The sequence below is a fragment of the Alexandromys fortis genome, unplaced genomic scaffold (assembly GCF_014885135.2).
Source record: "Alexandromys fortis isolate MF-2015 unplaced genomic scaffold, M_Fortis_MF-2015_v1.1 scaffold_85, whole genome shotgun sequence".
Taxonomy (NCBI): Eukaryota; Metazoa; Chordata; class Mammalia; order Rodentia; family Cricetidae; genus Alexandromys; species Alexandromys fortis.
Window position 1 is genome coordinate 2,952,411 of NW_026067975.1, and position 12,993 is coordinate 2,965,403.

Below are 12,993 nucleotides of genomic sequence, written 5' to 3' on the forward strand. Positions count from 1 at the left end.
TATATGTTTGTGGCAGTGTTGACCTGAGGTGCACTGGGAACTGCAGCTTTGGGTCCGAACTCAGTGCTTCTTTCAGCCAAGAGTCAGGCCCCATCACCCAGTCAACACTGCCTGAAACACCTCAGTTCAGATTCCAGGGGGCAGAATCTACTGCATTGAGTGACCGTCACATTTTTACTGTATTTGCAAAGTTTCCTGTCCTTCCAAAAACACAGAAATTAGTTTATCCAAGGGAGTCTCACTGGGGAAACGAACGACTCTCAAGGGTAGGCTACATGCCTGTCTGTAGACGCCAACAGAAAACACACTCAACAGCATCTGTGGCGGTTGTCTCATAATGTTAAAGCAAAGCATTTTTTTTTAGCTTTATAGATCCTTTGTGTATATACTATGGCTTTTGTTTTTTATGGTTTTGGTTTTTTTTTTAATTATTTATTTATTATGTATACAATATTCTTTCTGTGTGTATGCCTGAAGGCCAGAAGAGGGCACCAGACCTCATTTCAGATGGTTGTGAGCCACCATGTGGTTGCTGGGAATTGAACTCAGGACCTTTGGAAGAGCAGGCAATGCTCTTAACCGCTGAGCCATCTCTCCAGCCCGGTTTTGTTTTTTTTTTATGGGATTCCTGTGTGTGTGAATGTGTGTCTCTGAATCTCTATGTATTTCTTCAGGTGTTTTAGGCAGGCAAAGTAACACAGCTTCACAGAGTTAAATATAATGTAAAAGAATGCAACACATCTTTGCATCATTAAACAAATGTTCCACAGTATGAACGAATGTAACACATCCTGAACTAAATATTTCACAACAGCCTACCTCATCTTCTGGTCTTTATTTCAATTCCTGCACTCAGGAACTTTGGCCCTGGCTCTCAGCCTTTCTCCCTATGCATTCTTGCACCATCTCCAAAGGGTCCATCCTCTTCATGGACGATCCCTCAGGGGCCCACCATTTTCATGGGTGGTTCTAGTTTCAGCCTCCTTAGGGACTATCCTCTGGTCCATTTACCACTCAAACCCAGGCTCACAAGTCCTCAAGTAAAATCATGTATTGCCGATCTCTTAATCAGCATATTTAGACATCCTAATACCCTGGGTAGCCCCCTCTCTTTCAGGCTCATTTATTTAATCTAATGGCTACCCCATCCCAACGTTGGAGGGTCAGTGATTTGAGCTCCCACATGGTCCCTAGTCAATCAACGCTCGCTCGCTTTTACTGGCTTAGTCATACCAATCGGTTTCTACAGCCTCTCAGCCAACTGTTTTCTTTACAGTCATTTAAACTGTCCTGTTCCCTCTCTCTTTCAACCCCCAGAAGTCCTGCAGGAGAATGTTCTTTTTGGTGCCTGCATTCAAGTCAACTGAGTTCACAGACGTGCACCAGAAAGAGACAGGCTCCTGGTAAATCGGCTGACGGGCCCACTTCCACGGCTGTTTTCAGACTTCCATTCTCCCAGCTGCCAGTGCGGCCTCTTGCCTTCTCCTCCTCAGCAGGTGACCCTGCCTGTGTTCCGAGGGAACAGAAGTCACAGCAGAAAATGTCCACCTTTGATCCTTCTGTCCCCTTCTGTCCCCTCTGTCCCCTCTGTCACTGTATCACACTGGCATTAATGTGCGCACCTCTCAGTGCCCTTCTCTTTCCTTTAAGGACCAAATGTGTGCTATGAGTTGCTGGAACTTTCTGTTTCTTCACTTTGATCCACATGTGCCCTGCCCCACCCCGGCTGCTTTCTGCCTGCGTTGCAACTACTTATTTAAAGCCCCTGGTCACAGAGTAAACACAAACACCTTAGCCCTTCCAGTTTGTCTCATCAACAGGAGTCACCGACCACCTCTGCCTAAGGCATCGTCTTCCAGGGCCTAAGCTGCGCGTGTCTTTCCTCCTCCTTGCTAAGTCAGAGCTCCTCAAATTTCAGTTCTAGCCTCTTTCCTCCCTGTACCAGAATCTCTTCAAGGTAGATACCCCTCTCTTTTAAAGACTCCTTTACTTTCTTATGTGTATGAATACTGTTACCCGAATGCATATATGTGCAGTACGTGCGTGTCTGGTGCCCTTGGAGGTCAGAAGAGGGGTTGAATTCCCTGGAACTGGAGTTAGGGATGGTTGTGAGCTACCCTGTGGGTTCTGAGAATCAAATCAGGCCCTCTGGAAGAACAGGTGTCTAAACTACTGAGCCATCTCCCCGGCCCTAGAAGTCCCATTGCATATTCATGACCTTGACTCTATATACACCTCCCTCTCTGGCCTGGCGGCCCAAATGTCTGCCTGAATGTCTCTCAGAGGCACTTCAAGCCTTCATTTGTGAATCCTCCTTTCCAATCTGCTTCAGGGAACAGAAACCTCTCCCCTCAGTTGCACAAGCCAGGGACTTAGGAGATACTGTCCAGTTAGCCGCCAGGGCCTGTCACTGTCCTCTGCTCATTGCTGGTCTCTGTATTTGTGTCACAGCATAGTTTAGCCAAACAGCTAAAGAGCATGCTCATCATCTTGTTCCTTATAATTTATTCATTTCATTCATTTGCGATGTGGTCCATGCTGGGTTGGGAGATGCTAGTGACGAGGTAAAATAAAGGAAGGCAGAGGCGACCATGAGAACGTCCGCTGATGCTCGGGATGAGCTTGGGCAGACAAGACTATAGGCTTGAAGCAGAGGGTGTGCTCAAGGCAAGCTGAGCCTGACAAGATTTCATGAGATGGTTGGGAGCTTGCTGCAACCCACATTTGCCGTTTTTAGAGAAAGTTCAAGTTGGAGCTAAGAGCCAGAAAGCCGCTGGCAGTGTGGGTCTATCCAGAAAGTTCACTACACGAGGCGGCGCAGCCAGGCCACAAGCTGGCTGATTTGTGGAGTGCTCAGAGAAAGCAAAATTTGTCTAGATTCTCCATCTTTGCTCATTTTGTTAAACTTTAACTATTCGTATAAACTGAGACAGACAGAAAATTATAATATTCTATAATGGTAAAGTTTTCTGCATTTATGGTTTATTTTGATGCTAAAGAATCTTCCATTAAATCTTCAATTTAGGTTTTTAAAGCTCAGACTTAACAGGGGAAAAGCTGTAAAATCCTAGCCATACAAAAGCTGTTAATTTGTAAACTATTCATTTAGTACCAAGCTTTATTTAGCCTCCGGGGCATGCCTGTGTTCTATCAGAGGTGGGCAAAAAGCCTAGCTATTATCTCTCACTTTAATCCTGGCCCTAATTTGAGGTTTCTAATCTGAGTTCCTGAATTCCCACAGGGTGGAACAGTTAGTTAGGCCACAGAGACCAGATACCAGGCCCCACTGCCTTTGTAACTTCTTAGATCATGACCCACGACTGTCTGCAGCTTTTGGAATTAGTGAACAGTTTCGCTTGATTTACTTCAATATATATATATATATATATATATATACACACACACACACACACACATATTATATGACATCTTCTAAGATGCAGAAAAAAATTCCCAAATCTTTAAACCGGCTGTTGTTAAAAACTGGCAGATATCAAGGCTCTAGAACATTAACCTAAAATAGAATTTTCTCTAATAAAAATGAAAATTGTAAGAAGATAGAAGGGAGAGGGAAGAAAAGGTGACCCAGGACCAGTCATCAACTTATAAACAGGAGGAATGGTCTAGAATCCAGCAGCACTGTAGTGTGACAGTTAAAATAGTAAGTTTAAAAACCTTCTATTTGTTACGGGAAGGTGTGTTTACAGAGGTCAGAGGGCGACTCTGTGGGATTCTCTTCTTCCACTTAGGTGGGTCCAGGGAGCAAAGTCAGGGTCCACCCTTGTACAGAGAGCACCTTTTCCTGCAGAACCTCCCCAGCCCTGTATTATATATTCTAAGAACTAGAAGAGATGGGCTCGGATTTGAGACAGCGAATATTTAAGGAGACAGAAATGATAGTTACTCTGGTTTGACCATTGTATATATGTATGCATGCATGGATCAAATTCTATATGTCACAAATATGTGCCAATTATGTTAAATTAAAAAAAAAAAACAATGAAGGGAAGAATTTTGCCATGTACCAGTAAGGGAACACTGGGCTTATAAAGAGAGTGTTTATATTATAATCAGCTTGCTTGCCTGTAAGTCTTAGATGGTCATTGCTTTCGCCCATGGCTAATGCAAGCTACTAACTAGCTGGTGAGCATTCTTCCCTGCCTTTCTTTTATCCATGAAATTTCATTACCGTCTCACTCAAGTTTTCATCTAGTTGTTTCTCTTTCTGGTGCCTTCTTATTTTGCCTGAAAATAAGACAAGTTTCTACTTCCAGAGACTTCTTTTTAGAGTAAGTACTAAAAGTATTAGCGCCAACTTGCAAACAGCAGAACTTACCTGGGGTCACGGGGAACGTGGTGGTGACAGGCATGGCTGTAGTTGTGGGAATTTTTTTGGGCCTGAATTTGTAATGACCAATAAATCCATCTGCTGTTAAACTCAAGTCTGATAGAAACTGAATGAGAAGTTCATTTCTCTCAGACACGATCGGCCTAGGAGAGAAACACATTTAATAAGTTTACACGACACCTCTCTGAAAATGTCAAATCTTGTAGCTTTTTTTCTTTCTTTGTTGTTGTTTTTGTTTTTCTGAGACAGGGTTTCTCTGTGTGGTCCTGGCTATCCTGGAACTTGCTTTGTAGATGAGGCTGGCCTTGAACTCAGAGACCTTTGGGCCTCTTCCTCCCAAGTGCTAGGACTAAAGGCGTGAACCATCACACCTGGCTAAAACTTCTAGCTTTCTATTTGTTTTTTGACAATAGATTAGCAACTTGCTGTAAATGTAAAATGCAAAACACTTGAAAAAATGCAAGTCCTAACACTGGACCTTCATAAGGACCCTGTTATCATCCTCTTTCTGTAAAATAGGTAACTGAACCTAGAATTCAGTGATCTTCCCAAGGTCCAAGCACACAGGAACCAGGATTTGAACCTAGGGCCCAGTGACTCTGAAAATAGTGGGCGATGTTGGGACCAGAGTGAACACTGTTTCCCATAAGCCCCTGAGGCTCTGCCCAACTAGTGAGTCTGAACTGAGTCTGCCACTCACACAGGCTGCGGCTGCTGGAGAACGTGAGGGACAGAGCTGATGACACAGAGGGCTCAAAGACACCTCGCTTTATCTCTAAAGGGCGGTCTAAAGCCTGCCTGCCATGGCGGTTTTTCTCTTCATAATCCCCGCCAGGGCAATGCTGAGAGGAAAGAGAGCAGGTGACTCCTGACTGGCAGCCATAACGCCATGAGGAGCTCCGGCGTTAGGGACGCATTGGTTAGTTGGAATCACAGGGTTAGAGATGAAGGAAGCCTTGAAGGCCCCCTGCATCTTAGTGGTAGTTGTATGAGTACCAGTCTTGCTTCCGCCGCTATTGTTTCCTAAACGATGGTGTCAGAGCCGTTTGCTAATTTTATTTAAAAACGAATTCATACGTAGGAAGGGATGAAACAAGTTATATGATTGAGTCACTCAGTGATTTGAGGAAACTCCTTTTGCATTTGGGCTGTGACAGCCATAATGAGCAGCTCCCTTCGGCACCACCTGCTGGGAGCAGGCAGACTCATTCTTGAACAGACCAGAGGGAAGAACTGTGGACTGCCTCTGTCTTGAGTGAAATCCATGAAACCCGAGTGTGGAACCAGCAGAAGCAGGCGTCCTATGACCTCCGTCATTTCCCATTCCGAAAGCAGCTAGGACCGTGTAAAGAATGCTCCAGGGATTCAAGCTTTCAACAGAAACATTTGAACTTGTTCATGAAAACCATGAATTAAACTGGGTGGTGGTGGTGCACACCTTTAATCCCAGTGCTCAGGAGGCTGAGGCAGGCGGATCTCTGTGAGTTCGAGACCAGGCTGGTCTACAGAGTGAGTTCCGGGACAGTCAGGGCTACACAGAGAAACCCTGCCTGGAAAAACAAACAAGCAAGCAAGCAAACAAAAACAGAAAAGGAAAAAGAAAATATGAAATAAATTTTTTAAACTTCCCTGTACATGATTCTCACCTACAATTACAAACAAGACACACTAATCTTGTTTAAATGATAAATTGCTACAAGCACTCCCTATAGGAAACAATAAGAGTCCAGTTAGGCTGGCCTACACGGGCAGGTGCCCATCTGGTGACCAGGCCCTGACTTTTCTTTGAACTAACTTGGAGACATTGTATCAGAAATTGATTTTTTTTCAAGGAAGAGTATTTTAGTAACAAAATTAGATTTTTGCTGTGGTGCTTTGTGGAAATATAACAGGACCACAGTGCACTGAGAACCCAGAGCTACATCTACAAGCCGATGTTAGGAACAACTAGGAAGGGGAGACATGGACAGAGAGGCTGAAAGCTTATGACAAAGCCAGGAGTTTTATCTGACCGAGATCTGCTTGAGGCCTTGCTTCTCCTGCTGCTAGCCCATGGCTGGGCTGGGGACAGAGACACCGTGTCCAGCAAATAGAGAAAATATATTCTTTTCATTCAAAGTGGTTGCGGGGAGAAGAAAAAAGCCACAGAAATCATTCAAGATATTTGAGTGGCAGATGTGTCTCCCCCTTTAAGGCGGGAAAGGAGTCTGACCCAGACAGCTGTATCGGGATTCCGGACATCTTGAGGAGGAGGACTGAGGACTAAGAAATAAAGGGATAACAAGAGGAATGAAATAAAACTGGGGTGAGGAGAGCCGCAGGGGCGGACGACCCAGGCCAGCGAGTTTATTAGGATCACAGTTCCTTACATACCCCTCAAATGGGGAAGCAGAAAAAAAAAAGCATAAGCATGAGACAACAGAATTACGGGGGGCTCAGAATAGCTCAAGTTCCCCTTTAGGGAGGTACATTTCGGGACAGCAAACAAAGCGTTTCCCACCCCAGTGTCTGGAACATTTAACCGTGCACAAATAGGGGTGGAAGTGGGGCAGGTCAAACGCCAGTTCCCAGACTCCCCCCTCTCCCCGCCCACCATGCCCCCCCCCCGTAGCGGGCCTTGCTTGGCATGACTAGGTGAGGGGCAAATGCCTACATCCCATCATCAGAGCCACTGGGCAGTGTCCAGTCCAGGCTAGCCCCCAACACGAGTCAACGTGGTTTTTCTCCAGCATTCTGATAGACACCGAGGAACAAGTGTTTCAGCGCTACACGGACCCTCCTAGAGAAACGAGCCTCTGGCTCTTTCTTTTCTTCTCAGAAGCTTCCATTCTTCCTGATGCTTGAGCTCGCTTAGCAGGTCTGTGACACGGGTGGGGGCGTCTGCCCCTGAGGCACTGCCAGCCCTGCCTCCATGTGTGCACGTGTCTGCTGGACCCCGTGTTTGGGTGCCTGGTCTTTGCTGCTGCTGGTGGACAGGGCTCCACTGTTAGGGGACCCAAGCCTTTGCCAGCAAACAACATAACGTTTTCCAGAAAAGAAAGGTAATTAGGGAACTCAGTAGGACCTAGGTTTAGAGTCCTTAAAATATTAGTGCTACAGATAGGCGCTACTTACACGGGTGGGCTGTCACCACAGAACTTGCCAATTCTTTTAGCGTCGTTGACTTCCCCGCCGTTAAACACGGCCACGTAGTCGTATCGGCAGTAATTATCTCGCTCCACATCGAACTTCTCAAACTTTAGCTCTATAAGCTTCAGGGAACGCACAGCATGGAAATGTCAGTAACCTGAAATATGGTAACTCTATGGTATATATGGTTATAACTACATGGTAACTATATGGTTGTCTATCATGGCAACTATAAATAATAATAATAAGGTACATTTGAAAATTGCTAAGATCATAGACTTTACACGTTGTCAAAGTGCGCAACCACAAGAGTAACCATGCTCGATGAGGGATATGCTAATTAGTTTAATCGTAATATTTCATAAGCTATGCACCGTCAAAGCATCGCACTCTATATTGTAGGTATTTACGATGTTTATTTGCCAACTATGCCTCAATAAAGCTAGGGAGATAAAGAATAAAAGGGGGGTTCTATCTGAAACCCGGGTGTGTGTTGGAGTGATAAAGGGACCTGTATACTAAATCCATTCTTCTCTGGAAAACAATCAACCGAAATAAAAAGTATTGTCTAAGATCTGGGTATGGCATGTGTGCGCGGTGTGTATGGTCATGAGACGTGTAGATTTCTCCTTTTGAGAGGAGACAAACGTTCTGATCATATGTAAAGGAGTCAGCTTTGGGATGAAAGGTTTGGGGACCTGGGAGCTGACTAGAGCCGCTGAAGCGTGAGGCCTGCACTGCGCACACTCCAAGCGTTGTCGGCGGGGTGTGGTTGGATTTGAAGAGGGTGCACAGAAGAACTGATACACAAAGTGAGTTTTTAAACATTTCCTTTTTTTTCTCTAGTACTAAGAACAGTGTCCTAAGTCATTCATGTGACCAGCACATTTTAATTTCATAAACCATCCTTTTTTCTCTACTACCCTTAACAAGCAGTTTTGCTGGAAACATTTTCAGTAGAAAAATCTCCCTGGGTCACTAACACCTGTGGCGCTCAGCGGCTATCCAGTCTTGCTGGGCTCTAGGTAGCCAGGGACCCTGTCTGCTAATTCATGGAGGATTATGGAAATTAATTCCCACTAGATGAAGGGTATTCATTCCCAAGAAGATGCTTGCACATCAATCCGAGCACAGGCAGCAAGAGCAATGGTGTTCCAGTTGGACACAGGCCAATTCTGATTGCATCATACGTGTCATACATGTGATATTTATTCACCTGCCTCTAAGAAGGCAGCCTCGATGGTGGGGGAGTCCTGCCTTAGTCATGCTAAAGATTGCTTTCAACTGTGTTTCCAAATCTCCACTGGGGCCACTGACTTTTCACCAGCAACTAATAAAATCCTTTCCATTTAAAGACTGGCTGAACTTTCTTGCCCCCCAAATGAAAGAGCTTTTGGAGAGGCGATTAAAAGGGACCAAGAGGAGAGAGGGGAAAGCTGGGACTTCTCCAGAGGCATCTGAAGAACATTCCAGGGACTGCACAGAAATTCTGCAGGGTTTAATTTTCCTGCTGTTTTTCCTCTTTGGACAGAACTGCCTGCGGGTTCCAAATACCTCAATGCTGGTGAAAAATTCAACTGAGTGATAGCAAACAAACCCGAAATTCCCAATAATGGGGGAAGAACCACGAGAGAAGAAATGCGGCCGTAATTTGGGAGCTAATAACATTGACCTTATTTGGTCAGCTATATTAACAATGTCATAAATCAACACAATTTCAAGAATTACATAATGGTTTTAAGTATTTAAAAAATATACTTTTAAATATTACTATAAACTGTAATCCCTTCAACAGACATGTAGTTTTTCACTATTAACTAAAAAGCTCTATTTCTAGTCTTTAAATGAAGACTGAGATTCGAGCTGTGGTCACACAGTGTGGATGTCTGCATTTGGATGTACATGGTGTTCACCCCAGTGACTTGCATAGTGTGTTTGCCCGGATCATAACTGATGTTAGAAACAAACACGTGGCAAGTATCATGGTGTTGTAGAGGTGGCTCGGTGTGGAAGAGCATTGGTTGTCTTTTCAGAGGACTGGGGTTCGATTCCCAGCACCCACATGGCCGTTCACAATCATCTGTAACCCCAGTTCCAGGGGATCTCATTCCCTCTTCTGGTCTCCACGGGCATCAGGCACACACTTGGTGCACAGACGTACATGCAGATAAAATACTCATACACAGAAAATAAAAATAACTCAATCAAATAATTTAGAGAGCAGTATTAGCATGCTCACCAGAGAGTGTTTAGACTAAAGTATGTGAAACAATAATAACTTTACAAATTTATTCTTAAAATTTCCTACAGTAAAGACCCATCTATTCCTGTATCAAATCCTGTCCTACAGTTGATATGTGGTGGTTCCTAGAAAGATCAGAAATTCATGCAATCACATATTAATAACCACTGAAACACTGGATCTCAGCGGACTGGTTTAGAGCAGTGGTCCTCGCTCTAGGGTTGCTTATCAGATATCCTGCGTATCGGGCATTTCCATTACATTCCTTAACAATTATGAAGTAGCAATGAGAAAATTTTATGATTGGGGCTCACCCACAACACGAGGAACTATATATTTTTTTGGAAGTAAGTTCTTTATTTGCATTTCTTATTTATTTATTTATTAAAGATTTCTGTCTCTTCCCTGCCACCGCCTCCCATTTCCCTCCCCCTCCCCCAATTAAGTCCCCCTCCCTCGTCAGCCCAAAGAGCAATCAGGGTTCCCTGCCCTGTGGGAAGTCCAAGGACCACCCACCTCCATCCAGGTCTAGTAAGGTGAGCATCCAAACTGCCTAGGCTCCCACAAAGCCAGTACGTGTAGTAGGATCAAAAACCCATTGCCATTGTCCTCTATGTTCAGGGAGTCCGGTTTTAACCCAGGCTTTTTCAGACCCAAGCCAGCTGGCCTTGGTGAGTTCCCGATAGGACATCCCCATTGTCTTAGTGTGTGGGTGCACCCCTCGCGGTCCTGAGTTCCACGAGGAACTATATTAAAAGGTCACAGTGTTAGGAGGGTTGAGAACCACTGCTTTAGATGTGGAATTTGCACACATTTTGTTTCAAACAACCCCGATCCTCAAAAGCTGACGTTCTATCACCATGGGGGTTCCTTGAAGGCTCTGGGGCTGCTGCCTGGCTTTGCTGGAGTGGGGCCTGCTCTGGACAAGGTGAGCTGACTGAGCAATGGGGAAGTTGCGGTGTGCGCATGCCTGAGGATCCTACCCCACACACACACATACACTGCTAGGTGCTGACCCTTGCGGCCTCTTGTGCTTCGCATCTGCCCCAGGGCTACACAGTCCCATGCGGAATTTGCTTACTATTTGTATTTTCAAAACTGTTTTGAAAGTTATAATTACATAATAGAAAAGTCAGAATCCATGGCTTTGCAAGTCAGAGAGTGCAAAGGGCAACTTTAGCCTGGGTCTTCGTAAGGATAAGTACTGGTGTCCACCTGGGCTTTCCTTGCTTGCGTCTTTAACTCTCGAATCCCAGAGGCAGGAGTTCACAAGGGGGCAGTTCACACATACTCACTTTCGCCACATTTTCTGGAGCCTCACCTGGTTCTTCGGGGCAACGATATGCCACACACAAGTAACTCCTATGGGGTAGTCTCGGTCTGGCCAGTTGGGGGTTTTAAAAGAGCCGGAAGGTTTCTCAAGGCGTCCTCCACAGTACCTGTCTCCTGAAGTTATTAAATATGAAGAACATACAAGTTTATACCCTAACATAGGTCACAGTCCGTACAATCACCCGGAGGTCAGCAATGAGAACATCAGGGGTATCATAGCATGTCAAGGCAATGGTAGGGGCTGCTCAGTTTTCTCTTTAAAAAGAAAACAATCACACAATCTGCTCTCCACATCCCATTTGTTAGTTTCTGAGATGGTCTAACATAGCCTAGGCCAGCCATGAGTGCACTATGTAGCCGAGTCTGGCTTTGGTCCCTCTGCCTCTACTTCCTAGTGCTCTGATAACTGACACCTCATCCCTACAGCCAGTTCATTGAGTACTCTGTCATTGCCTGGCATGTCACAAGAGAGGGAAGGCGTGGGATCAGAACCACAGCTTTTCTGGTGTTTCCTCCTCTTTTTGAACAAAAAATTCCCACTCATTCATAGTTGTAGACAGTGCAAGGAATCAGGTTCTAAGAATTCTCAAGGCCATTGTTCATGGGTTATTTATTAAAGTTCCATGGAAAAAAATTAAATTAGCTGTTATACACGATTTTCATTACTATTATCTAGTATTATATATATATACACACACATACACACATATACAAAACTACTATAACATCTAGTAACACTTATAAATTGTAGAGGTCTTCAGTTCATAAAAAGAATACATATTTACAGGTCTGAGGACATAGGCCAAGTGGCAAAGTACTGCTGAGGACCCGAGTTTGAATCTCAGAACCCAGTAAAAAGTGCCAGGCATGGCAGCATGTGCTCACAATCCCAGCCCCGGGGAGGTGGAGGCACATAGTCCCTGGCGCCTCACTGGCCAGCCAGTCGACCTCAGCTGGGAAGCTCCAGATGCCCCTTTGAGAGCCTATCTCAAAAATAAGGTGGAGGCTCCCGGGGAGCAATACTTGAGGTTGATGTCTGTCTTACACACGTGTGTGTGCACACATGGAGGGTCACATGACCATGTATACACAACAGCCACACCCACACAAAAGTACGCTTATGAACTTTCAGCAGTACAGGAAAGCCATACAAGTAAAAAATTACCCCAGTCACACCACCTAAAATCGACCACAGTTAATATTTAACGAATCTTAATTTAGACATTGGACATATGTACTGACATGTCCTGGCATGTGTTGCATATATATTGTTAAGTCAAGGAAATAGCTTTAGAAATCTATTTTGATATAAAGTTACAAATTTAATTTCACTTAGAATTAACTTACAAATAACCGAGTTGAGACTAAAGGAACAAAGTATTTCTTTGACATAGAAGATTCTTAAAACATACTTAAGAAATCATATTATAAGAATTGAGTTTAGGATATTTACTAAATTGTGAGTGAAAACCGCAAGCATTTAAAGTAGACAGCATATAAAGTCCTCTGTGTTCCCCATCAGCCATCATCAACAGTTACAGGGTTTGTTTTCTCCCTTTGCTACCCAACCCCCACCACCTGCTTCGTTGTTTTGTTTTTAATTTCACAGGTTTGGGGAGGTAAATTCGCAGTCTTAACCTTTGCACGACTGACAGATGAACACACCCATTGTGAGCCGCGCTCCTGAGGTAACACAGACGCCGTCTATCGCAAACTCCCGCCATGCCACTCTTCCGAAAACCCTGCACCTTAGTTTTAATGCAGAGCTTTGTATGAACTGAGCCCCGTAGGGTCACCCTTCTGGTCTTCTGTGCCTTTCTGCAATGTCCGACAGGGTCTTTCAGGTGGCGTCACCAGCGCTTGTACTTTAGATTGCTGGGAAGTATTCTACTACCTGTTCTTCTGCTGACGTTTATTTGGGGTTGTGTTCTTTTGGGATATT

The 12,993-nt window shown here is 44.6% G+C and overlaps 1 protein-coding gene across 1 annotated transcript in view; it reads right to left on the reverse strand.

The window, feature by feature from the left end:
- Positions 1–12,993, reverse strand: part of Pcolce2 (procollagen C-endopeptidase enhancer 2) — a 48,797-nt gene that overhangs the window by 4,075 nt on the left and 31,729 nt on the right. The window contains exons 4-6 of the mRNA XM_050157353.1: positions 11,041–11,165; positions 7,463–7,599; positions 4,337–4,491 (exon numbers count right to left, since the gene is read on the reverse strand). Coding sequence (XP_050013310.1) covers positions 4,337–4,491; positions 7,463–7,599; positions 11,041–11,165 — 417 coding nt within the window. The remainder of the gene's footprint in view (positions 1–4,336; positions 4,492–7,462; positions 7,600–11,040; positions 11,166–12,993) is intronic.